Raw genomic sequence first — 27904 nt, forward strand, 5'->3', positions numbered from 1 at the left:
GGCAAGTCGAGATGGATCCCCTGGACAAGGAAAAGACAGCCTTTGTTACAGGACTAGGAGGATTATGGCAATTTAAGGTAATGCCTTTTGGCTTAAGTAACGCCCTGGCTACCTTTGAATGGATGATGGAGACTGTTCTCCAAGGACTCACAGGGAAAATTTGCCTCGTTTATTTGGACGACATAATCGTCTTCGGGAAGGACTTTGAGGAGGAAGTGGACCACCTCGAACAAGTCTTCTCCAGGTTGAAACAGGCAGGCCTGAAGATGAGTCCAAAGAAATGCCATCTGTTCCAGAAAGAAGTCAGCTTCCTCGGTCACATAGTCTCCGCTGAAGGAGTGAAGACCGATCCCTCCAAGATCGAGAAGATCTCTGCTTGGCCGACACCGACGAACAAGGAGCAAGTTCAGAGCTTTTTGGACCTCTGCACCTATTACAGAAGGTTCGTAAAAGGTTTTGCCACGATAGCCAAACCCCTGCATCGTCTCACAGGAATCAAGATTCCATTCGACTGGACCCCGGAATGCGAAGAAGCCTTCAAGAAATTGAAAGAAAATCTTACTTCTTCCCCGATTTTAGCCTATCCAGAGGTCGAACTCCCTTTTGTTTTAGATACAGATGCCTCTTTGTCAGGAATAGGTGGAGTCTTGTCACAGATACAGGATGTTCAAAAGAGAGTGATTAGCTATTACAGCAGAGTCCTTAGTAAGACTGAGAGAAACTATTGTGTTACTCGTAGAGAACTCTTAGCTGTTGTTAAAACCGTAGTCCATTTTCATCATCACTTGTACGGGAGGAAATTTTTGATTAGAACAGACCATGCTTCTTTAGGGTGGTTACTTTCGTTTAAATCCCCCGAAGGTCAGGTAGCTAGGTGGATTGAGAGGCTCGGACAGTACGATTTCGAAATTCGTCATCGAGCAGGTTTACAACATGGAAACGTTGACGCTCTTTCTCGAAGGCCCTGCGAAGAAATAACGGATTGTAGGCAATGTACTTGCCTTGAAAAATACAGACATCCTCCTCCTACAATACGGAAGATTTCTCTTGGAGAAAACCTCGAAGATTGGAAAAGATCTCAACAAGAAGATTATACTCTGTCTCAAGTTAAATCTTGGAAAGAAGCGGAAACTCGCCCAGACTGGCAAGAAATATCCTCAGCTGAGTCTGACGTCAAAATTCACTGGGCTCAATGGGACTCTATCCTTTTAATAGACGGAATATTATACCACAAATGGGAATCAGCGGACTTGAGAGAGATCAAGTGGCAGCTTTTGGTTCCCAGAAATCGAGTTCCGGAGATTCTTACTCTTTACCATGATTCTCCTGCAGGTGGACACTTTGCCTCCAATAAAACTTTAGGCAAGATACGCGACCGTTATTTTTGGCCACGTTGTCGTGCCGACGTAGAAGACTGGTGTCGGAGATGTCAAGTCTGCATGTCGAAGAAAGGACCTCGAGATAAAGGACAAAGCTCTCTCCAAGTTTACAACGTGGGAGCTTCTTTCGAGAGGGTAGCAATGGATATCCTCGGTCCTCTTCCTACAACCTACAGTGGGAATAAATACGCTTTAGTCATCGCTTATTATTTCACCAAGTGGCCCGAAGTAGTTACACTCGCCAGTCAGGAAGCCTCTACCGTAGCTCAAGCGTTCGTTAAAGAGTTTATCTGTAGACACGGAGTACTTCTAGAAGTACATACTGACCAAGGCCGAAATTTTGAATCAAGCTTAATGAAGAAGGTTACTCAGATTTTAGGGGTTAGAAAAACCCGGACGACTCCCCTCCATCCTCAATCTGACGGCATGATAGAGCGTTTGAATCGGACTTTACTTCAATATTTGACGTCTTTCGTGGAACAGAATCAGAGAGATTGGGACACCTGGATCCCCTTTTTCGTCTTATCTTATAGATCTGCAATCCACGAGACAACGAAACAGACGCCAGCTTCCATGCTTACAGGGAGAAATCTTCGAATCCCGTCAGATTTAGAGAAAGGCCCTGTTCCCGTGCAAACACAACCCTAGACAGATTATGCCTCTGATTTACAACAGCGCCTAGAGGAAATCCATAATTTTGCAAGAGAAAGAATTTCTATGGCTTCGGATAAATTAAAAGCTCGCTACGACATACGAGCTAGAGATTTAAAATTCAATCCCGGAGATTCTGTCTGGCTTTTCCAACCCAGAAGACAGAAAGGAAGATGTCCGAAACTCCAACGAAACTGGGAAGGCCCTCACCAAGTGGTTAACCGGATAAACGATGTCGCTTATAGAATCCGAAGAGGTCTTCACATAAAAGCAAAGGTCGTTCACCTGGACCGGCTTGCTCCTTTCGAAGATGGACATCCATCTGAATCGAGCTCACCGAGGGCTGGAACATCTGATGAGGTTAAACATTAAGAGAATTTCTTCTGTCGATCGATACGAATTTAACCTCTCTACCTGTCAAGTTTTGAAAAGATTGGTTTTAAACGACAATTGTTTTATTGAAGCTCGTTGCAAATTAGGAAAATTTTCGAGACTTTGAGTCTCATTTATTAAACGAACTCTGCTCTTCTCGTTCAAGTGTTTAAACTCAGAGTAGATCTCGTTGTTTATTTGTGAGTTTCCTCAGAAATCTCTTATACTCGGATCTGTTCTCATACATGAGAAGAAGAAATTGAGATTACTCCTAGAGTTACTCAGAATTATTCTTGAAGTGCTTGAAGGATAGTTCGTTTGAAATACGCCTTATTTGTCAGAATTCTTTAAATTTTATTAAATAAACAAAACTTTATAAAAATACAATATTTTTAAGTTAGATTCCGTTAAAATAAAAAGAAATTTCGGTAATCTTTAATAATTCGCTTTTAACCCTCTGACAACTCCAGCATGTCGAAGTTTCCTTTGTGGAACCAATCAGCAGGCTCCCTCTGCACTTTCTACAATTAGGTCCTGATTCCCCTGTGGTAACGTGTAACCACACTTTCGAAGTTGAAGATTCAGGAGCCGGACTGCCAGTTTTTGAAAAGAAAGCGCAAAGAATATAGTAAAAAAGAATTAAAATTAGAGGAAGATCATGAATAGATCTTAGAGAAAGCAAAAACTTACTTTAGGAGGTGACACTGATAACATAGGAGACCTGGTTGTCCTTTAATGTGCGTTCCGTTAAGGAAACCACATCTCAGCTTTTCCCATTCCTCTCTAAATTTCAGCTGGACTTCCTCGGGACTTAGTTGGGAAAAATTAAAACCGAACCTCCTCGCCAGGACTCTGGCGCCGAGACGCATGGATTTCAGACGTCATATTTCTTCGACAACTTTTTTCACAATGGCTGTTTGAATCCAGAAATTTGTTATTTCAAACTTTTTTTGTTTTTCATGATTGGTTTTGTTTCCTTCTAGAGAATTCTTCTTTTGGAATCGAGTTTTGTGACGGACCGGCTCTGATTTCTTTTGAAGTCTGAATGGAGTCACGATGATTGTTTTTCAGGTCGTTGAGCGATAATTTGATTTTTGCATTTTTCTAACCCATGTGTCAGTTTTTGTCAGCTCATTTTCAGATTCCCTGACACAACATCTTTTCTGAGATTCCTTTCTTCATTCCCGAGGACGACCGGTGATCGACAAGCCGGGATTTTCTTCTCCAGATTCAGATAAGATCGTTTCTTTTCTTTGAATAGAAATAAAAGTTTAGAGATTTGATAACGGTCTTTATTAATGAATCTTTCTTTAACTAAATTCTTTAAACGAATTTAGAATGCACGATCACCATTGCTCACGTCTGTCCTCCCGATCTAGGGTGTGCTGTTTTTCGGAGAAATCCCAGAACCGGCCCACCACCATTCCTCCTCCTTTTCCCAGTGGTGAAATCATAACTCCAGGATCCCTTTTGGACTTCCGCTCGAGTCCTTCCTGATTTCCCGGATCCTGTGACACCCTTGGATTCTTTCATGAAGAGGATTTCATAACACTTATACACTTTACACCAACTTTTATAACACATATTACAGAATATTGTGAAAATCTTGATTTTTGGGACTTCTGTTCGGCTATCTGCTCAAGGCTTTCTATGGTTTACCTTGAGACTGTGGGCAAATGCCAGATAGTTGAAAAGGGAGTCTTCAAATCTTTAGAGCCATAGCTCCGACTCACCTTCGAACACCGTCTGCTAGATCAGGATCACTATTGTTTCAATTTGTACGAGTCGGGACGACTCTTTTCCTCAGGGGGGAGTAGTGTTACAAAGGGTAAAATCACCCGTTTTACCCCCCCCTTTCTGATGATCTAGTAGTCGGCATGTGACGCAAGAAAACTAAGACTTCTTATCACATCAAATGAATAGGGTTGCTGCGTCAACCGCTATTATTGTAAAAACAGTCCTGTTTCAGACTTTAAACCAGAAACACATATTGCCATTAAAGCATTTTTCTTCCAAATATTTTACATAACGCCTTTTATTGATTCCGTTAACTAAGCTCACGTACCCACATTTTATTTGAAACGCGAGTCCGTTTCAATATATATATTGCAACGTGATTATTATTTAAAAAGGAAAATAGAGATAATTCTTGAGGAAGGGATAATCACGCTACCCTACGGCGCAGTTACTGACCTGATCACTAAATAAAACGATAATTAGAAAAAGAGATAAATGTTGGGCGCCAGACGCAGTAGCGTCAGAGATACGATAATTAGAGAATACGATATAATTAAATAGATCAGATTCTACGACGGTTTTGCACAGCTCACTCAGCAGGTAAAGATAATGGTAGAGGGGATGGGTCGTATCCAATTCGATAAAACACAATATTAAAGAAAATGGTAATAGTATCAATTGTATTGAAAAGACAAGCAGAAAAATTCAGGTACAGCCAGAGAGAAAGTTGAATTCGAGGATAACACGGTAGCGATACAATTACTCAAGTAATTTAGCGGTATGAAGCGGGTGATCGCGATACTATTACTCGGTATAACAATCAGCAAGTTTACAAAACAGATAAGAAATAGGCTAGCATGCAATGCACAATCTAAGGTTCTTAAACTAATTGTTACAATTCAAATCAAATAGCATAGTATAGCGAGAAAGATATGATCACATAGAAATACAGAATAATCGCAGCAATGTGTAACAATAATGAGGCACGATAATAGATAGAAGGTACGAAAATACAATTGGCAAAAGAAGGCAAGAGATATTATCGTTAGTCGAAAAGCAAAAGATATTATAGGTCATCGAGAAACAAGAGATATTACAATTAATCGAGAACAAGAGATATTGCAATTAATCGACAAGGCAAGGATTACAAGTCAGTGAGATAATTCGATACTTGAAACGAAGTCAGAAATAATCAAGTATATCGAAATAATATAAAACAGGTATGATAGAAATTACAAGAGAAATTAGAGAAATACGTAGGTTCTAGCTTGCGATATATGCGATACGACGAAATATTATAATTACGATAAACAAGAAATAGATATCTTGACGTGTCAAGAACAGGTATTATAGAGAGAAAAATATTATAATGCGATATATTACAAACTAGAGATCTACGGACAAACTACGTAACAGCGGTATTAGCAGAGAAAGCGGTGAAAAAGGTGTTATTCGGTACGGCACAATACTCCAATGTCAAAAGAGAACAACGGCTATACCGCGCAGCGATATAAGATCGCGCACGCGGTACGCTTACGATATAATTCCTCCAAGATATTCGATAATAATTGAATCAGAAAGATATTCGATAATATTCAAATCAGCAAAATATTAAGAAATCAAAGAAACGATATTTGAGAAATTATAAAAGAGATACAGAGAGAAAATAGATATTAGATAGCGAGAAACGAAATAAGAGACAAAATTAGAGACTTTATAAGCTAATTGATTTAACAATCACTACTGAGAACAATAAATCAGAGATTCAAATAAGATACGGTATTCAGAGATATTCTACGAAAGCATAAGTAAGGCGCTGCTATTCAGCGATATCAGGAAAATCATTCAAACAAGATAAATCAAGGATATAGATAATAGTCACTACAAATAATAGTAAACTAACCAGTCGCGAAATTACTTGCAATATTCGATAATAAGGGAGAGAATAAGATAAGAGATAAGAAGAGAATACGATACGAGCCCACGTGGCTCACGCAGAGCAAACTGCGAGATAAAAGAGAGAAAATCGATAATAGGTAAGAAAAGAGAGAAAAAGATATAAAGCAAGTAAATTCGTGGCTTCACAAAATAGATAGAAAAACCTCACTTACGAAAATAGAAGATAGAAGAAAGCGTAGAGACAGGTAGTAGCGAAAAGGTAGAAGCACTGAAGTTAGAGTATAAAAGTGATATAGAGAGAGCGATAATACAAGGTACGAAAGCACGTCTGGCGAGATTAATAGCTGGACGTAGAGTGTGAAGAGACGAGCGGCGATCCTGACGATCCCGGTCGATTTTCGGCGAGATTTCGTTACGTGATCCTTTTCCGGTGTTCGGTGATCGATAATTGGGCCAGAGGGTCACGTGGTACGGGTCAACAGGTGTAGATGGGCGATAGTCCATACCTGGGTGTCTTCTCCTCCCACGATGACATATACGGAAATATCGATCCGTCGAGCGATATGTGGGAGGGCTATGGTCAGCTGCTTGCGATAATCGTGAGAGGGGAAGGTCTACCCCTCACGGTATTGCTGTATCGATGTGTGCGAGAAGATCTAGGAACGACGACGAGAAGAATGATCCTACTCACACTGTTGCGATATCGATACTTTGTAGAATTCGTGATTGATCCGTCGTCAACTTGTGCAGTGCTAGTACTCCCCGCGCTGACTATTTCTCCGGTACTGCAACTCGGCGCGGGCCCTACGGCACTGTTGCACCGAGCCTTCCTGATGGTGATGATTTACACGCAGGGTTCCCATCCTTAAGACCATCAGTCCGGCGTTGTCCACCACTGTTTCTCGGGCTTGTCCTCACGATGCAGTCCGTCGATAATCGTAGGTTTGTAGACAGCTACGATTCTGCGGTATAGTAGACGGAACAGTAGGTAATATGCTGGTTTAGCTCCAGGCTGATAAGTACCGCGACGGAAGGCTTGATTGTGTTTTTGACGCACAGCCCTGTACGCCGTCTACGATGCATCCATGCGGCAGTGGCGTTGTAGCGATGGTTCGGCTCCTGGCCGATAAGTCCAAATGATCGGAGGTCTTCGTTGTGCTTCACGCACGACTCTGTACGCAACCTAGGTAGGCATCCATCTGAAGTTGACTTGGAGGTATCCGATCTGTTGCAGTTGACGATAGTTGGCTGTTGACCCGGTACGTGACCTCTGCTTCGCGATATTCAGGTCCCTCGAAGCGGTGTCGTTGAAGATAGTTCTCGTAGTGCGATACAAAGATAAAAAAAAAAAGAAGACAGGAATTAGCTTAATAATTAAGTCTCACTTAGAAATTAATCAGTTGTTCTTTTTGGAGTATTGGCCTCAGACGTGTTTTCGTTACTTTTTACGACATTCTGAAAATGAGGAGAGCGATATTCAAACCATGTGACGGGGTATAAAATACCACGTCACAATATATATATATATATATATATATATATATATATATATATATATATATATACATATTTTGACGAGGTTTTTCGCTGCTCTTGTTCGCCCGGAGAAGTTCCCAAGAGTTGGCCTGGTGCACAATGATTCGGCAACCCGCGATGCAATCTGCAGCCTACCAAAGCTATCGCGAAATTTTGTTGGGCGCCTGGCGTGATAGACACGCCTCGAATCTTTACCTTCGCAATTCCTCGGCTATCCTTCTCGATGCCAGGTGGCTCAGTACCGCGGAGAGGGGGTGGGTAGTTTTGCGGAGAGAAAGAACGGACACTCGACACGATACAGAATTTAACAAAATAAAATAAAATAATATATTCAAAAAAAAATTCGAAGCGATACAAAAAAACGGAAAAAGAAACCGATACTCAATTCGCCTCCCGCGATTCCACAAACACAATAGAAAGAAAATCAAATCTTAACTAGACCTTAAATTTACGTGCGCTAGTCGCGTTCCTCGTCTCAACGAGATCAACAAAACAAAAATCAAAATACAGAAAATCGACAACGATACGAACACGCTACTCGTGATCGTCCTTCCCTTAATTATAAATATCGGCGCTATTCGCCAAACCCTAACAGAATTATCGCGCTAATCGCACAACATACCCAACAAGTACTTGACAGTAATTCTTACTTAACAACTTAAATCGAGGCGATTAATCGCGACGCATCCGAAACTTCACCATCTTCCGAAACAAATCAAACAAGGAAACTAGAAATAATAACCCAGCCAAACAGAGCGCTCACACTTAGCGATACGCGACCTACACGAGAGGTGACACTTTCTGAACACGCGAACGCGATTTGACCCTGTGCAGCGGAATTTGGGCTGCTCGCAAATAACGAAACGAATGACTCTACTCAACATGTACAATAGTCAAAACTGGCTCGATACGTTATCGCAAACACAAACAAAAAAAAAAAAAATCAAGCTCCGGCCACCAACCAAGGAATTCGGCAAACGAATTTCGAGTATTGTTTGACGCAATTCAACATGGCCAACCGTTACCCGATGCGCCGACCTAAACCGTTCTCGAAATTTGTCCGCAAAGAAGCAATAGCGCTTACCGCAATGAATCCAGACCAGAAAAATCTCCGTCACGACCATTGGACAATAGTCCCGTCTTCCGCGAATCCCAAAATTTTAAGATCAATCGCTCAACTCTCTCAATAACCCAAAAAACTATTTTTACAAAATTTTCGCAGCCTTCGCTAGATTCAGCACCAGGACGCAAGTGTCCTGCTCCGTCAACCCGAGCCAAAAATTCAAACCGAGGCGTTGTCGTTTCCGAAATGTGACGAATCTTATTGGGTATCGAATTACGCGTCTCTTAAATTCTAGCTTATCGCTAACGTCGGTTTCCGCTGTCGCGGCTCGCAGATTGGTCGTTGGACTCTCCGGTGTTCAGTCCTCGTCAGTGGCGTAGAAGCAGCACGACCGTTGGCATGATGGTGTATCGCGAGGAAGGCAGGCTCGGTTCGCTGGCCAACAGCGGGAATCTCGTCCGCCTTGGTTTCCCTCGCGGCAGAGCTCGGCGTTGGCGCTCCCTCCGTAGCCTCGTGTGAGACCCTTCGCTCGCGGTGTATCCTCCGTTGAGGTCTCTCTCTACGGCCGGTTCCACACTCTCGAATTCGTCGTCTATCTTCCTGGTTGGTGTCGCAAATACTCAAAACAAAATGAAACAAAAAGACCCTGTAATACTCCATTCGCTAGCCTGTAAAGGGTCCCCTCTCAGTGTTTCGGATGCGTGACCCTTGTCCTGGCGCTCTTTACGAATTAGATAATCATTCTTGTCGCGAAATCCCTTGTTAGAGTCCCGCCTAAGGTTCGGGGAGCCACTTGTAACGAGCATAAAAAAAAATGCCACGTTACAATATATATATAGATATATATATATAAATATATATATATAAAGATATATATATATAAATATATATATAAAGATATATATATATAAAGATATATATATATAAATATATATATATAAAGATATATATATATAAATATATATATAAAGATATATATATATAAAGATATATATATATATAAATATATATATAAAGATATAACTATTGTACCGGCTCCGCCGATTGACTACCCGTCATACTCTGTCTAGCACGTAAAGATATTTCTTTGACCTGTTGTATATATATATACGTTAGTTATAATCATTTGTTGAAAACCAAGTTGATTGCAAGATACTCTGTTTATATTTCTGTTTTTCCATAGTGATCCAAACTGACGCGATCAAATAAACTACAGTTCTTATTCTAATAACGTGTCCGATTATTTCAATTACCCTACTCCCTCCTAAACTGACCCTGCTCGACTCCGGGCATCCGGCTGGAGGGGGGCGCAACCACCACCGAAGGGCAATCCGACCGACCAGGACCGGTAACACCGTTACACTGTTTCTTCGGGGAAAAAATTGAACAAAAATGTTTAAAAAGGATCTTTGGAAAAGTAGATCAACGTGCCAGATTCGAAATTTCGTTATTGCGAACAAAAAATTATATGTATAATTATATACATATGAGGGATTCTCCACAAAACCGGCCACTTTTTTTTCGACCATCTCAGATCTTTTCCATAATTGGGTATATGAAAATACTACTGAAAGGCACTCTGCGTGATTTTTTTCAGATTTTTAAATTCATTATTTTGGAAAATGCCGTTTTTTTTTCAAATTAATATATCTCGGAAACTTGAAGTAACTGAAAAAAAATGTCTCAACATAAAAGTTGTATTTTTGTGTAAGCTTTCGAGCAGACGACTTGAAATAATTTTCACGTTCTGGTAATGCTGATTTTTTACCACAAAAAGTGGAAATTATTTTTTTATTCAAAAAAGGCCACTTTTTTTTTGCTGAAAAAATTACAGGGTCTTTCAGTATGTTTGACGATATCACGAAAAAATCGCCAGAGTGGCACCGCCAGAGGTTCCGGTATAAAAAAATTAATTTGTGTGGTTTCATTTTTTTACCCTAGAACCTCGATCCGAAAACCACACAACTTAATTTTTTTATACCGGAACCTCTGGCGGTGCCACTCTGGCGATTTTTTCGTGATATCGTCAAACATACTGAAAGACCCTGTAATTTTTTCAGCAAAAAAAAAGTGGCCTTTTTTGAATAAAAAAATAATTTCCACTTTTTGTGGTAAAAAATCAGCGTTACCGGAACGTGAAAATTATTTCAAGCCGTCTGCTCGAAAGCTTACACAAAAATACAACTTTTATGCGAAGACATTTTTTTTCAGTTACTTCAAGTTTCCGAGATATATTAATTTGAAAAAAAAAATGGCATTTTCCAAAATAATGAATTTAAAAATCTGAAAAAAATCACGCAGAGTGCCTTTCAGTAGTACTTTCATATACCCAATTATGGAGAAGATCTGAGATGGTCGAAAAAAAAGTGGCCGGTTTCGTGGAGAATCCCTCATATATAAATATAAATTACATAAATACAAAATTGACAAAAAATCTCCAAAAAGGACCTTCGGCAAAGTGGATCAACGTTCCAGAATCGAAATTTCGTTACGGCGAGGTCTCAGATTTTTTTTAAAATTTTTGTATGAAAGTACATGACAAAAAACTTATTCAATAATTTTTTTCAGAATTTTTCGACCCAGCGTATCTGGGTTATGATTTAGAAACTCGAAAAAACACCCCACTTTCTAAAATATGAAAAAAATTATAAAAAAATTCATAAATATTATCATGATATACCTGTAACTCCTTTATATTACTCTAATAACTCTATAAATATTATCATGATATACCTGTAACTCTATAAATAAACATTTTCCGACCCATATTATAATGAGCTTTTATGTTCATTCTTATGTAAAAAATGAAATCCAATAATGATAATGATTTTTTTTTTACTTTATCGTTAAAGTTATGAAATCTCCATCTTCTAATAAACGTCAAAAATTTTGTTATATTTTATAAGATTTTTCAGAATTTTTTCAGATTTCAGAAAGTGGTGTTTTTTTCGAGTTTTTAAATCATAACTCAGATACGTTAGATCAAAAAATTCTGAACAAATTACCGAATAAGTTTTTTGTCATGTACTTTCACAAAAAAAATAATTCAAAAAATCTGAGACCTCACCGTAGAATCTTGATCGTTTTGGTATAGAATGCCCCATATATATATATATATAAATATAAATTATCTAATCTATAAAATTCACGTGTCATAATGTTAGTTGCCATACCCCTCCGAAACAGCTTGACCGATTTTCGTGAAATTTTATATGTATATTCGGTACGTCTGAGAATCGGTCGTAATCTATTTTTCAACCCCCTAAGATATAAGGGTGGTCCACCCCAAACATTTTGTTTTTATTTTTCGAACAACGATCACATTCATGTATGTCAGATAGAGGCATATCACGGTAAGACCAGGTTCGGCTTAGACATATATGTCGGATAAAGGCATAACAAAGGGTTAGAATAGGTTTGGCTGAAATATCAGGGGTTAGAATAGGTTTGGCTGAAATACCGAGGGCTAGAACAGGTAAGGCTGAAATTTCGATACGGGCAACGCCGCACGGAGCAGCTAGTACAAATATAAAATTGAAAAATAATCTTGAAAAAGGATCTTTGGAAAAGTAGATCAACGTTCCAGATTCGAAATTTTGTTATTGCGAAAAAAAAAATTATATATATAATTATACATAAAATTGTATATATGGTGTCACTGGAATGTATAAATAATATTACAAAATTTATATATACAGTGTCATCAAAACGTACATTTCGTATAAGATCGTCCGGCAAATTGACCCGATTTTTCAAAATCCAATTTGGCTTGCGGGACTATGAAGTTTAGTTCGCTTCACAGCATTTCTGTCAAAAAAAAAATGGTGACACCAGAATGTATAAATCACATATATATATAGAAATGTGAATTTCGTCGCAGAGGCACATGTTTGACTGTGTCTGTAGGATGTTGTAGACAAGTGTCAAGTGTGTGACTGAGAGTGTAACTCCGTATCACTACTCAGCCTGTTAGAACGGACCCGGCCGTTCTGGAAGATATGAAAAGAAATCATATCAAACGATTGCGATGTTGGTTATCTAGAAAAATGAATTTCGAATAATTATTGGTTGACTTGAAAAATTAACGACGGAGCCAGGAATCAAACATGGTATCTAGAGATGCTTTACCGGAGACTTACCGGAGATGTTGTAGACAAGTGTCAAGTGTGTGACTGAGAGTGTAACTCCGTATCAGTACTCAGCCTGTTAGAAAACTGTTCTAACAGGCTGAGTAGTGATACGGAGTTACACTACAGACACAGTCAAACATGTGCCTCTGCGACGAAATTCACATTTCTATATAGACTACGGCACACGAAAACAAACATTTCGAATACACAGGTTGATGAGAGAAATTAATGACACTGGTGTCAGGGCGGCTAGGTGGTCTAGTGGAGTAAGTCTCCGGTAAAGCATCTCTAGATACCAGGTTTGATTTCTGGCTCCGTCGTTAATTTTTCAAGTCAACCTATAAATATTCGAAATTCATTTTTCTATATATATATATATACATTTATATTATGAATATTATTGCGAATGATTTAAATAATTTCAATTTGTTGAGAATATTAATTTATTAAAACTTCTTTCCGCAATTATTAAAACTCAGGAAAAAACGTTTCAAATTCCACGAATTTACCGCGCGCCCATCATTGTGCCGCAGCGTACACTGTTACCATTTCGTCACAGCTGACGTCACTGCATCCAACAGTGGTTTTATTTGTTAATCCTAAGATCCGTTTAGCCTCTATAATAAAAACCGTGAACAAAGTCCTACCCGGCCACATGGTAGATATAGGCATCGCGTACAAAACCGATTGTTAGTTGTAATTATCTCACAAACTAAGTAGTGGATGGAATTAAAAAAATAGGAATCGGTCCATGAAGGTTCTGTCAACACCATACTAAAATTTCAGGCGATTCCTAAGATTTAAAAAAAACTCCAGAACTACCTTAATTCAATAGTCTTGCCATCAATTCTCAATACTTCAATTTAATTCAAGTAAATATCTGAATATCTCAATTAATTTCTTTTTGCTTTTCCTGTTAATTCAAATCAATTGATTCACTTCAGCATATTCGAAAAAATTCAATTTAATTATTCTTCTTCCAACAATTATCCATAAATTACCCCCAATCCAAGTTCATACCTGAAAATTTCATCGATTTTTTTCGGAATTCTCTGTGAACCTAAATAAATTGATTCAATTCGACCTAATTTCTTTATTTTGGACTATTTTTGGTCTCGTCAACCTAATTGTCACTTATCCCTCACGCTAGTTCGAGTTCATTTTAAGAATTCCATAATATTGCCATTATTGTGGTACCCTCCTTACCACGATATGCAGTTATTACCTGCATTATTTGTCTATTAATCCTCATTATTTCAATTGATTTTCTATTAATTTTCCGTTCATTCGGTTATTTTCAACTAATTTAAATAATTCTCTGTTTTACCTGTGTTATCATTACATTATACTTGTCGGAAATCTGATATCGTTTTCGTTATTTTTTGATTTCTTTTATTCAAGCTGATAATTTTTCTCCGAACGTCTTTCATGACAATAAGTCACCTGCCTCAAAACGGAATGGAAAGTAAAAAGTGGTTTTAATTTCTCTTTACGCTGTAGTGCCGAATCTATAAAATGTATAAAATTTAGAGTAAAGAAATATAGGAAACCAGTACATACTGGAAGTTTTATTATTGTACATCGAATGGAAAACATTGAAATGACCATTTTCAATTTTATCCTTTTTATTGAAAATGAAATTTTTCTCCCAGATAATTAAGAATACGAATTAAGAAGCTACTTGTCGATGTTTCTGTCGTTACGTTTGTGGACAAAAAAAAATCAACAAGTACTTAACACAATTATCCAAGATAAAAAAAAAAAATTTAAGTTACATTTTTTTTATCACTCGGGAAATAATAGGGTCAGAGAAATGAAACCAAGTTATTTTTTTCAGTGTGGATACAATGGACACAGTGTCATTCAAAATTCCGCTAGGAATACTTTCAGTATCATTATTTAGCTAAGCCTTTTACAAGTTCAGAGTGAAAAAGTCATGTCGAATTATCAAAGCTTGTACAGTACAGAAGATTTTCAATGAACTCTGAATCATTGTTTGTAAGTATTGATCGTTTTGCTTCACCACTAAAATGAGCACATGCAGAAAGTCACATGATTACGAGTGGCTGAGAAATCACCGTTTGACAGAAGTTGTATGAGACGATTTGGTGACTTCTTTGGAAATTCGAAACACTCACCACTCCAAGAATAATAGCAATATAGCGAAGCAGTCAATTACGTATCTTATTGTGGGTAGAGAGTCGCTACAGAGAATTTCGAAAACATTGAAAATGGCCGGGGAAATAAGGTGTATGGCTTGGTATAGAGCACTCGTTGTACAATTTCTTAATCGATTTATACAATTATTTTAAACATTCTACCTACGTTCTACTTATTATCACTAGATTTTTGTTGGATGGATTCATTAATTATTTAGTCATAAATGTTTTTTTACGTACCCGTCAATGAGAGGTACTTCCGTTAATATCCTCCTGATTACATCTAATCGTTGTTGATGAGTTATAGGAGCAGTTTGAAGTAGAAGGGGTAAACATAGTCCTCCAAGGAGAAGTAAAGACATAAGTAAGAAAACGGGCGCCAAAACGCGGCAACGTTTTCTAGGATTTCGTTCGCGCCGGTCTTTGCTGCTGCCGCTGCTTGGCGAATCCATACACGGTGGTGAGAGGCGTATAATGCCGTTGGATGGCGTTACATCTGGTAGTTCTGTGAGGCACGTTCTCTAGTAAATTAAAAAGTGAAAGCACATTTAATATTGTATTAGACTAAATCGTAGAATAATTCTGTGTGAAGAATGAAAGGTTTAGCTAGAGTATCGAAGGTATTATGATACCTTACAGTATCATACTGCAGTCTACAAGTAGGTGAAAAATATTATTTCCCAATATTCAATGTTAGCCGTCAATGGTTCTCGCGTAAGAGTGATGAGAACAGGGCGTAATACACAAATGCAAACAAAAGTACAGAATCTCCAGCAAGAAGTGAAAAATGAAGTACGGCTGCGATTGAAATAGTGACCACTGTGATAAAAGTGCGACGCTACCTAAACATCTAGCAATGCAGATACGGTGAATACATTTATGAACAGTATGAGAATTGAAAATTATAAATTTATTCAAAAAATAGGTAGGGTACTAAAATACCCTGTACATTATTAGAGTATGGTCTTGTGTGTCTGAAAACTAGCAGAGTTTCAAGTATGGTTGGGTTTCACGATATGCAGAACAATGAACAATGAATGATCTGTAAGGCCTGCTATACAAATGGCAAATGAAGCCGGAATGTTATTGACAGAGGAGTCGAAATCGGGGCGTGTCCCGCATGCAGCCGGTGGGGTATCGACAGAGGAGTTGAATAACGCGTGTGAACCAATTCTAAAATCATAAAGACTAAGTGGGCTATTATCATGGTTCCGAATCCAACAACCCTTTGATACTGAAATGACTCCGACCCAATAAAACTGATCACCGTCTCAATGATCCATCCATCTAAAGATGGTTTTCTTGAATATTGTGCAAATTATTGTTTTCACCATTGTATTAAATTATGCATTTCAAATATACGGAGACAAGCTTCTCTTGTCACCAATAAACAAAAAACATTATTCTTTCAGCACTTCAACGTAGAATTGATGCCTAGCTGAAAATTATATCTTTTTGGGTATTCCGAGTGGGAGTCTCTAGTTTTCAGCTCGGCCGTATCATACCCTTATACTTATTTTAATCAATTGCTATTTTCATCATAAAATTTACAAGTTCATTCGTGCAATATCTGGATAGTATTTTGTGAGGTAGTGGAGGTAAATACATTACGTATTCCGAGGGGGATGCTCTTGGCCCAACAACGAAGCAATTTTACTAAGGCCAGCGGCCATGTTAGTTAGTTACATCTTAACCACAGCGCAAGAAGCACATGTGGACAGACTAATGCTTATCCGTACTTATTTTAAATAAATGCTTTATTGTGAACTACCTAAACAATTTAAATCTGACCTAAACCTGATTAAGAAAAACAAGATATTTTATTCAGATAGATACACGATACGAACCGTATCGCAAAAGAACGATTATACAACTGAAGCTCACAGAGCCGAGAGAATACATAGATGACACACACGTATGATTTTGCGACGGTAGACAGTACATGAAATACTGGTTACAATCAGTTGCATATGAATGTCGAGGATGATAGCAGATTTCTAGATGCTTTTGAGCGCATCTGGACTGTTAGTGCTACGTTCCATCTGATATTTTTCATATTTTATATTGTATATTCAACTGGCATATCGTTATTGAGTCAATAATGAGTTACATCGTCAAAGCATATTTCTTTCCTTCACCCTTAGACCGAAAGTCACATACGCGGAATCTGCAGGTACCAAGAACTAAACTAAGAAAGTTGAGCCAAGTACAGGCAGCTCGACCTTCAATTCACTCAAGCAGAAAAATCTGGCACAGGAGTCCACCTTCGGGTCTAATACGCAGCTCATTGACTGATTAACGTGCGCATTAATACAACAAAGCTGCAACCGTGGTCTGTTGGATGGTCAGGCCCAAAAAACCGTGTCTTTCGTCTGTCAAGTTGCGAAGTGCGTGGACGTAAAATCGATAAGCCCTCCTGAGTTGGAGTATCGCTGGAATATCTTAGTTGTAACCGGTCTAGCCACTCAAGCTTCCTCGTTAAAAACCCGAGCATTTAGGTTATTCTGTTAACCAAAAAAGACTCGCTATCACCTTCATTTCAATCTTTCCGGTCCTTTACTAATTCTGATCTTTTTGTGAATACACACTCTGTGATTATTTGATTTGCCGATATCAAATCAAGATTTGCCTGAATTCGATAGAATCGGGTAATATTAGGAGTTAATTAAATCAATAACGTTACCGTTATTCAAGTATTAATGATAACATCGTTTTCGTATTATAATAGAATCCTGAGTGAACTATATGAACATTTTGAGCAACAACTTTTTCGTTACAGCCATTCAAATTCTAAAGTCATGAAGACTAAGTGATTCATATCATCGCCATCAGATTCAACAACCCTCCCGATAGTTTAGTCAACAAGTTCAAAAACGTGTTAATTCTTGATAAAGGTCCTAAAAATATGTGCGATAGCTCATTGAATTCGGAATGACGCCTATAAAAATGTATCGGAAGGATTTTACTGCATGATAAAAATTGCAAAAGTTATTAACAAATTAAGATGAGAAAAAAAAGGTATTTCATTTTTTGGCAATTACTCAAAAACTATTAATATTTAAGAAATTTGAAAAAAGATTCATAAAGAGGAGAAAATTTCCCAAAAGAAGTCCTACCTCCCGGAACTCTACCTCCATTATTTATAATTTTGATTTGATGCTGAAAATAGGGCCCCGCGCGGCCGATTCAGCATGGCCGCGCCACCGCTTAACAGGGTCTATTACATAAAATAATTTTTTTATAGAATTAAATATCAATAGAAAAATTTAAAAAAATCATGGTGTCATCAGAACACTAAGGAATAAAGTTCCGGTGAAAAAAAATTTTTGGTTGATTTTTCGAGAAGTTATACTATAGTTAACTAAGTAATTTTTTGTGGGGTTCAATTTTTATAAAAAACAGTATAAAAGTTTAAATAATTGGCCTAAAAATCTTTTGACATCTTGGAGCTCTTCTTATATATATACTTAACAAGACCACGTTATAAACGCATCTTAAATTTGTGTATTTTGTTTATTATAATTTGTTCAAGTTAACAAAATATGAAAATCGTCGAAAATGTTGTTAAAAATTTTTTTTTTGTCAGATGTTGAGTTATGGCTATATTAGCATTTCATAGAGGCATTGTCCAATGTTGAAAGTAATTTTTTACGGCATTTGTTGATAAATTGTTTATAAACAAATGGACTAGTTTATTGTTTTTAAAAAAAATTTTCCACAATTTTGTTGTCATGGGTAAATAATGATTTTTAAAAAAAAAGTTTTTCTTGAAAAAATTTTTGAATTGTTCAAAACCGTTTTTTACATATTTTCATTGTTTAAATGATTATTTAAGAAATGATTTCTGCTTGAAAAATCACAATTGCCATTTCTCAATAGAGCAACCAAAAAAAAAATTTTTTTGTGCATAATTTAATTGTTTATTAACTTGACAATTGTTTATAAACAAATTCAGATGACCGCAGTATTTTTTTTCGAAGACTAAAAAAAAATTACGAAAACAACCATGTATAAAAAAGTGGGAAAAAAATTCCTTGTATTTTTTACAATTATTTCTAATACTCCACGATACCAAAGTTTGATCGGTCACATAATTTGTCAAGTAACAAATCACCATAACTCATAAACTATTAGAGATACGATAATCAACATTCAGGTGATTTTTATCAAGGATAAGCTACTCTTTAAAATGAGCTCAAAACGAAGTTTGTCACTATTGTTGATTAGCTATTACATGCTTTTGTTTAAAAACATTGAAGATTTTTTTGACATTTATGTCTCTTTTATGACTTATAACTTGTTAAATCGGCCGCGCGGGGCCCTATTTTCTGCACTAAATTAAAATCATAAATAATGGAGGTAGAGTTCCGGGAGGTAGGACTTTTTTTGGGGAATTTTTCTCCTCTTTATGAATCTCTTGTTTAAATTTCTTGAATATTATTAGTTTTTGAGTAATTGCCAAAAAATGAAATGCCTTTCTTTTTCTCATATTAATTTGTTAATAACTTTTGCAATTTTTATCGTGCAGTAAAATCCTTCCGATACGTTTTTCTAGGCGTCATTCCGAATCCAATGAGTTATCGCACATATTTTGAGGACCTTTATCAAGAATTAACACGTTTTTGAACTTGTTGACTAGACTACGATACAGAAGTGAGGCTCTCATCTGAATTACAACTGACTACCGACCTAATACATTCGACGGCTCTCAGTCTCAACGATTCAACCAACAACAGATAACTTAATTCGAGCGTTTACCTTGAAATTTTGCAATTCGTTGTTCTCGCCATTTTATAAAATTGTAAGCTTCAACGTAAGATGACAAGCTTCTCTCGTCACCAATAATAACGCATGTTATTCTCTGAACACTGTAATGTAGAATTAGCGCCTAGCTGGAAGTAATATCCATTGGGTATTTTGAGAAAAAGGATTTTGACTTCAGCTCGGCCCATTACACAATTTTGGTTCTTTTGATTGATTACTAGCCCAATCTGCGTTACAATATCCGATGAAGTCTGAGTTTGCTTTTGCTGGGAATTTCAATCTCATCTTGGAAGTCTCTTTTAAGTAACGCAAAATTCTTTTTACCGCAGACCATTGAATTTTGCCAGGATTATCATTGAATTTGCTTACACTGTTGATCGCGTAGGCTAAATCTGGGTTAGTTCGTTGACTGACATATAGACTGTTTCCTATTGCTTCCTGATACGGTACTCGACTCATTGCTTCAAATTCTTCCTTATTCTTTGGTGACATATTTTTTGTCAGTTTTTGGTTTGGATCAGTGGGTGTCACCGCAGGTATGCAATCAACCATGTTGAACTTTGTTAGGATTTCTTTGATATATTGCTCTTGATCGAGATAAATCATTCCTTCTTGTCTTATACGTGTAATTCGCAGTCCAACGCAATGATGTGCCTGTCCCATTTTCTTCATTTTGAAGCATTTCTTGAGTTTACTCTTGAATTTTTTCTTGGTGACTTGGTCATTCGTAAAGATCAATAGATCGTCGACGTACACTGCCGAAAACAACATCTTCCCGTCCGATGTTTTATGATGTATATACGGGTCCACCTTGGATAGTTTTAGCTTTGCTTTCTTTAATTCTGCATCTAGTTTGACGTTGCATTGCCGACTTGCTTGCTTGAAGCCATATATGGCCTTTCTCAAACGCCATACTTTATTTCTAGTGTAGAATTCCCTCGGTGGAACCATGTATACTTCTTCATGGAGATCCCTTTATCGAAACGCGGTTACAGCATCCATCTGTTCAATATCCAAGTCATATCTCACTGCCAGAGCGATCAGATATCTTATTCAACTATACCTGACAACAGGTGTGAAAGTCTTCTTGTAGTCTACGCCTTTTCTTTGAGCGCCTTCCTTGATCACTAGACGGGCTTTGTGTCGTAAAAAACTACCTTTATCGTCTGTTTTAGTCTTGAACACTCATTTACTGCTGATAGGTTTTTGTATTCGGGGGTAAATCTATCAGTTTCCAAGTGCTATTCTCAAGCAAGGACTGATATTCTTCTTCCATGGCCTTTTTTCAATGTTGAGTTTCTTTGTTAATTTAGATTCAGCCGCCAAGGGATCACGTGATTTATTTGCTTGAGATAAGTATAATACATAGTCATCAATTGCAGGAGGCTTTCGCTGTTGTTGAAATCTCTCCAAATCCCCATCTATGTCTGCTGGTTCAGTTTCTGTTGAGGACAAGTTCTCTGCCGTAGATTCTTCTGTCGTAAAACTTTCCGTTGTAGGATATTCTGCGAAACCTTCTGATGCAGCTATTGATTTATAATCGGACTTAGTCGCCGCTTCATCAGCTTCACTTGCTTCTTCGTCCTCTTGACCTAAAGGCTCAAGCATAAGTGGTACTGGTGTGGTTTGATGTTCGGTGAGTGACGTCTCGTGGTATCTGCTGGTTTTCCTATGAAGAAAAAATTTCTGCTTTCCACCAATTTGTTTGTTCGTTTGACTCCTGACCACACCACTTCCGGAGTTTTCGGGAGATGTCGTAATCCCTTAGTTGGCGATCGATTGATGATGTATGCTGCCGTTGAAACTGCTTCAGCCCAAAATCGATTTTCCAATCCAGCATTGAATATAATGCATTTCACCTTTCTTCTATGCTCCGATTCATTCTCTTTGCTATCCCATTCTGTTCTGGGAAATAAGGGTTTGAGGTTTGTGTTGTATTCCAGCCTTCTACAATAACCCAAGTAGCTCATTGTTGCAATATTCTTTGCCATTATCAGTTCTGAAGGCTTTTATCATTTTTTCAGTCTGATTTTCTACAAGATTTTTAAAGTTTTCAGATGTTCGTGCTACTCCAGTCTTATTTTCTAGGAAACACACGTAAATCTTACGCGAAAAATCGTGAATCAACTTGAAAACGTTGACAACGACAACGAAAAACGGCTTCGTCTAACGATTGCATTTCCATAGGGTCCCATAAATGCGAATGCATCAGCTCTGATATCTTTGTTGTACATGTTTCAGAATTTGGAAAGCATGCTCTGTTTTGTTTACCTTTTAACCAAGTTCGCCTCGTCAAGTATTCGACAGCCTTTTGCATCGAACTCAATGTCGTAACTTTTTCGTACAATTCGACTTACGGAAAATAAGTTAGTGGACAGATTCGGTACATTCCGATTGAACTTCAACGTTACCTTTTTTTGTTACTAGCAATTTAGACTCATTTGTTATGAAGATCTCTTTAATCAATCTAAGTGTTGCCAGTGTTTTACGACCAGTCCCCTTACACAGTCATGTCCATCGACGCTCCTGAATCGGGAAACCTCGGCTCGGAGATCGCTTTGCCAGTTAAGAATCCAGCACATAACCCTACATGTGACGTCTTCGATTTGTTACCTACTTGTTTAACGACTGTCTTCTTGTCTTCGACTACCTTGTCATTCTTTTGAGTACACTCTCAGTTTTTGTATTTATATCAACTGCACCCGAAACAATACGGTCCTCTTTTCTGAGTATGCTTTAGTAGTGTAGATATGTCGGTTCTGGCTCACCGCGTGTGCGTGTGTCCGTATGAGGTGTGCGTGCGTGTGACCGCCCTGGTTTTCAACCTGCCCCGTGGTTCTCAACCGGCCCCGTCGTTCTCAACCCCCCCCCCCCCGTGGGTAGGTTTCCATCAGTGGGTGATTACCATCAGTGAGTGCAATGGTAAGTAGAACCCCCGCGGGAGTGTCGCCAATTCTTGAGATGCGTCGCCACCCCAAATTTACGCCGCATCGCCTGGCATGCTGCCCAATTAGGAGGCCGGGGATTTCGCCTTTCCATGAACCTGTCGTCTAAAATTACATTGTTTTCGCATATATCTCACGATTTAGTACGCTCAAAAATAAAACGATCCCCAGATGTTTTTACCCCACTCCAACATTGCCGCCACGCTGCCGTATAAAAGCAGTTCGCATTCGAAAAACGTAGTTACCAATCTCTTTAGATCATGTCTCATTTGTATAACCAACTCTTCAACGCCGCGATTGTCGCAGCCCAACTCGACTGGACCGGTGTTAGGCGGCTAACCCGCGAGCCCCTGCGTCAACACTTTGCGCAACAGTGGAATCGAGTTCGTTGTGGAACGGTTAGAGGCATATCGGAAGAACATCTACCGGGCTACATTTGCCTGAGATGTTTCACTTTCCAGTGAGTATAAATAACACCTTAAAACTACTGCCGTCTGCCAAGAAAATCGCTAACTCATCTTACATCTTTTTTCCAGTTCTGAAATATCCAATTTCAACCGTATAGTTCAAATCCACGCGTCGTACGTGAATTCCGACTCCTTCAGGTGTCGAGTATGTGATGACAGCCTCCTCAAAACAACCGGGCCAACAGAGGGCTGTGCTACGTGCGACGTGGTTAGGGTAGAGCTGAAACACGTTGTCGAAAGTATGAATTTCTATTTTAATGCAACGTTGGAATACACCTCCGAAAACCACAATCATACATTCCCCCTAAAAATATTATGTAATCACTGCAGTATCATTTTCCGACCTCAAGCTCAAAGGTCATCAACTTCCGCCTCCTGATAGTCCATTACACCGTCATTAATTTTCAGCAAAAATACAGGTTTATAATCAGTCATTCATATGCTCTGATATTCACTGCTTTCATATGCAAAAGAATAACATTGCATGCAGAATTAACGAACGCCCTCACGTGAGTTATTGCCCAAAAGCAAACATCATTGTTGCGTGTGTACTCCCACCACCATTTTCCGGGTATATAAAAACTTCGCCATCATCCACCCAATATCACAATCACTCTGCAAGCTGAACGATCTATACACAATAGCTAAACTGCAAGATTTGGTAAATATATATTGCCGCCGGCGTTGATTGCATCCTCACCAATGCATTTTTCATTTTACAGACAAACTTACTTGATGATCCACCTATCACATCGAAAAACTCATTTTCTGGAGACTTTGGTTTGAGTAAGCTGCTACCCGAATGGGATGTATTACCGGAGAACGAGCAGAAGACTGGTATTCCTGAATCAATCAAACTACTGACCGATACACATTCCTGTTCTCTCAACAACGACGCCGGCAACGGCGAGGTAACCGTCCAAATTAATATCTACAATACCAGGGATATTCTACAAACTCATAAGACTGACTGGTGGTGAACCGCTCTGTCGAACATTCGGTTTACAACCAACCGAAGATTTCCCGAATATCAGCTTTTGGGTAACCTGACTGTGAAAGTCATCTCCCGAATCCGCGAACTCCCCGGCAGCAAACCCGAGCGCAAACGCCAAACCACTCAAAAAAAACATATTCAAACCTCATTGATAATAATGTATTGAGTGAATAAAAAACGCTGTTGAAATATGATCGACTTTTAATTTTTCACAATCAGTATACATGTGTTTCATTCATTGCACTTACTCTTATCCTGATTTTCATTGTACCACAGTCTCATGCGTTGTACGTTTTCAAACGCGCAAATCCCTGCATGAAAGCTGCAAGCAACAATCTTCTCAACGTAGGATTTTCGCAACATTCCGATAGCTGGACAGCCCAATTCCATCATGTCCACAGCATTCAAATTTTCCGCATATTCCTCCAGCCAACGAAGTTTTTCAAATCCCTTGACAAGCACCTGCGGCGTTCTGCCCAGGTGATCGCGCATAATCCTTCTCAAGTTGTCGTAATTCGTAAAACCATCAGCCGATCGGAATCCATGATGATTATCCGTAAGATACTTCACTTGATGTCGCAGTTTATCCCACAACAGGTTCTATGCGTACGGATCTCGGAATGTGTAATGGCTCATAGTCTCTGATAAGTTCTCATAATCTGCAACTTCTTTCACCACGAATTTATTCCCCACTTCGATAAATCCCTGCGCATCCACGAACATACAATCCATTACAACAATTTTCGGACGACGTTGGTTAGAGGTGTATACTCGACGATTCGGTCGCGCAGTATGAGACAATATTCCGCCGTCCCATCCTCTATATCCGTTTCGCTCTCAAATTCTATTCGTATGTCATTCGTAGCACTTTTTAAAGATTCATTCTGTCGCAAACAATCTATCACTATTATTGTACATCTACAGTAGCGCAAATTGTTCGTTTTCACAGCTTACGTTGAGATTTTCATATGGATATGAATCGCTGTTCAGGAACAGCTTAACATTGCGTAAATTGCAATGATCGAAATAACTCGCGTAATGCGAATATCACATATCTTGGTTTTTCCAGTTGTGTTGCTATTTTAATGGGCCAAACTTGCATTTTAGATTTCGGTAAATTGGAATATTCGTGCAACGACCAAGATCTGAAGCATATCTGTATCGGTTGATTTTTCTCCAATATTCTTAATAGCGACAGCTTTTCAACATCCGATGGCATCACATGCGGTATTCTCCATTGTAATTTTGTTATTTCCAAACGCATGTCTTCCGCCGCCGCGCCAGTTTTGTAGCAATTTTTATCGGTTCTGCTTTGTGTGAGAATGAGCCCGTGTCGAGCGTTGGCAACAATTTTCTTATAATCTTCTGCGAAACTCAGCACGGTATTCAATGGAATACACAGGCTGAAATCACCCGTGAGGTGGTTGCTTTTATATCCGCTATCCTTCCATTCGGATATTGCCATGGCATTTTTCTCACTGGGATCCAGCTAAATATAATTTTTCAATGTTGATGTGATTCCAACGTTCTTACAACGATCAATTTCGACCCCATTCAATTTGTAGCGTATTTCATCGGAGAAAAAACATGGGAAGTTTTTTCCCAGCTCGGAATCAATTTGATAATTTCTAGCACCCGCAACAATTTTGGAAGCTTTCCCAAATGTTGGACATTGTTTTCAAAGTTTAAAACCTAGCGAAATCAAAATCTTCTTGCTTTTCGAAGTAAGCAAACGTTCGGAATTTATTGACCCTTTTGTATCCCTCGTCGATTCTGTTGGAGGTAATCTAACTATGTATTGGGGTTTCCCATATAGATTTTAATGTTTGATGTTTGGGTGTTCCTAAATATCTTACATCCGTTTTGTGTTTTCTATTCTCACCACGTCGTTCTGTGACACACATGTGCAATGGTTGTAAAGCTCATAATAAATCATAAATAATCGTTGTAATCCGGAGTATTATTAAACTAATTCCAACAGGTTATCGGCCCAGGAGTTGTGTTTTAATAATTTGATTGATTATTTTATGTGAATCGTTGTTGTATGTCTGTGTTATTTGCAACTGCAGAATGAGTGATGCAAGTAGATCACATGGCGGGATCGCAGCCCTGCATGGTTACGAAAAACTAGAAGGTCGGGAAAACTATAGTGATTGGAAATTCCTGATAAAAATGTTTTTGATACGTGAAAACCTGTGGCAGTGCATCGATGGGTATCCGGACGAAGATACGACCACCGAAGATGTACATTCTCGGAAAGACATGATAGCATTGTCAAGTATTTGTCTCATGGTGAAACCAAGTGCGTTTACACACGTTTGTTCAGCAAAAACGGCTAAAGATGCTTGGAAAAACGTGGAAACAGCATACGAAGGTCAAGGTATGACAAGGCGAATTACTTTACTCAGATCGTTTTGCTCAACAAAGTTAGAGAATTTCGAAACGATGGAAAAACACGTCAACGAGGTTTTATCGATTGCTCAAAAGCTTGCTGCAATGAACAAGCCCATGGACGATGAATTGATAGGAGCAATGCTACTACAAGGTCTACCTGCAGAGTTTGACCCAATGGTCATGGCACTTGAAAGTTCTGGGACTGAGTTAACTAGTGACTTCATTAAGTGCAAACTGATGCAGGACAATAAATGGAATAAAGACAAGGCAGGTGATGCTGCACTTATTGCTCGAGGTACTAAACCACCTGTAAAAGCGAAGAAGAAGAAACATGTTTGTTGGACTTGCGGATTGAAAGGCCATGCTAGACCACAATGCCCACATCGGAAAAATAGTACAGGATCGGAGGCTGTGTCACCGGCAGAGAAGACAAAAACTCAGGGGCAGTCTAAGGATCGAGCGTTACTAACAGCGTTAGGAGTGGTACCTAGTACATAAGTGATTGGTACATTGACTCCGGTGCGACCGCCCACATGTCATCAAAAAAAGACTGGCTTATAGGTTGTAATGATAACTGTCAAAATGGTCTTGAGGTAACAGTTGCAAACAATGAAAAATTGTATAGCCAGGGTATCGGAAACGTAAACGTAAGTCCAGTTGTGTTCCAAAATCATGTATCAAAACTATATCAGAGGTTTTATATGTACCAAAACTAAATGCAAATCTACTCTCAGTAAGCATACTTGTGAATAAGGGCTTTGTAGTTGTGTTCGATAGTTTGGGTTGTAGAATAATTGATGAAGACAGTTGTGCAATACAGGGAAAAATCGAGGCAACTGCTTCAAAAAGTAATGGTATTTATCGTTTAGATGTTAAGTCTATGCAAGCGAATGTTAGTATGGTAGCTGACCAAGCAACATGGCATAAGAGGTTAGGACACTTAAATACTAAGAGTATGAATACATTAAAAAATTTTTTGGCAACTGGCATAGATTACGTTGAAGTTAAAGATGAAAGACCCTGTGTTCCGTGTCTACATGGAAAACAAAGCAGATTGACATTCCCGAAGACAGGAGCTACGAGAGCAAACGAACTATTGGGATCAGTACACTCGGATTAATGTGGACCGATGCCTGTAAATTCTTGGAGCGGTGCAAAATACATCATGACTCTGATCGACGATTTTTCTCGGAAAGTATTTGTTTATGTAAATAAAACTGAAGTCAAAGAACGTTTCATGGAATTTAAAGCTATGACAGAAACTGAGACTGGCAAAGTTCTTAAAATGATAAGATCAGATAACGGTACTGAGTAATTAAACGCAGAATTTCAGAACTACCTTAAAAAGGAAGGAATAAAACAACAACTGAGTGTTTCTTATACACCCCAACAAAATGGAGTCGCTGAACGCGTT

The 27904-nt window shown here is 38.5% G+C and overlaps 1 protein-coding gene and 1 long non-coding RNA gene across 2 annotated transcripts in view; one reads left to right on the forward strand and one right to left on the reverse strand.

The window, feature by feature from the left end:
• LOC124413421 (dipeptidase 1-like) overlaps positions 1-27904 on the reverse strand; it is a 1027592-nt gene that overhangs the window by 774276 nt on the left and 225412 nt on the right. The window contains exon 3 of the mRNA XM_046893982.1: positions 15167-15447. Within this exon, the coding sequence (XP_046749938.1) occupies positions 15167-15447 (281 nt within the window). The remainder of the gene's footprint in view (positions 1-15166; positions 15448-27904) is intronic.
• Positions 2640-26349, forward strand: LOC124413426. The gene is made up of 3 exons (XR_006929868.1): positions 2640-2678; positions 12942-13099; positions 26339-26349. It is a non-coding gene; the product is annotated as an uncharacterized LOC124413426 (long non-coding RNA).

The sequence above is a fragment of the Diprion similis genome, chromosome 12, assembly GCF_021155765.1.
Source record: "Diprion similis isolate iyDipSimi1 chromosome 12, iyDipSimi1.1, whole genome shotgun sequence".
Lineage (NCBI taxonomy): Eukaryota > Metazoa > Arthropoda > Insecta > Hymenoptera > Diprionidae > Diprion > Diprion similis.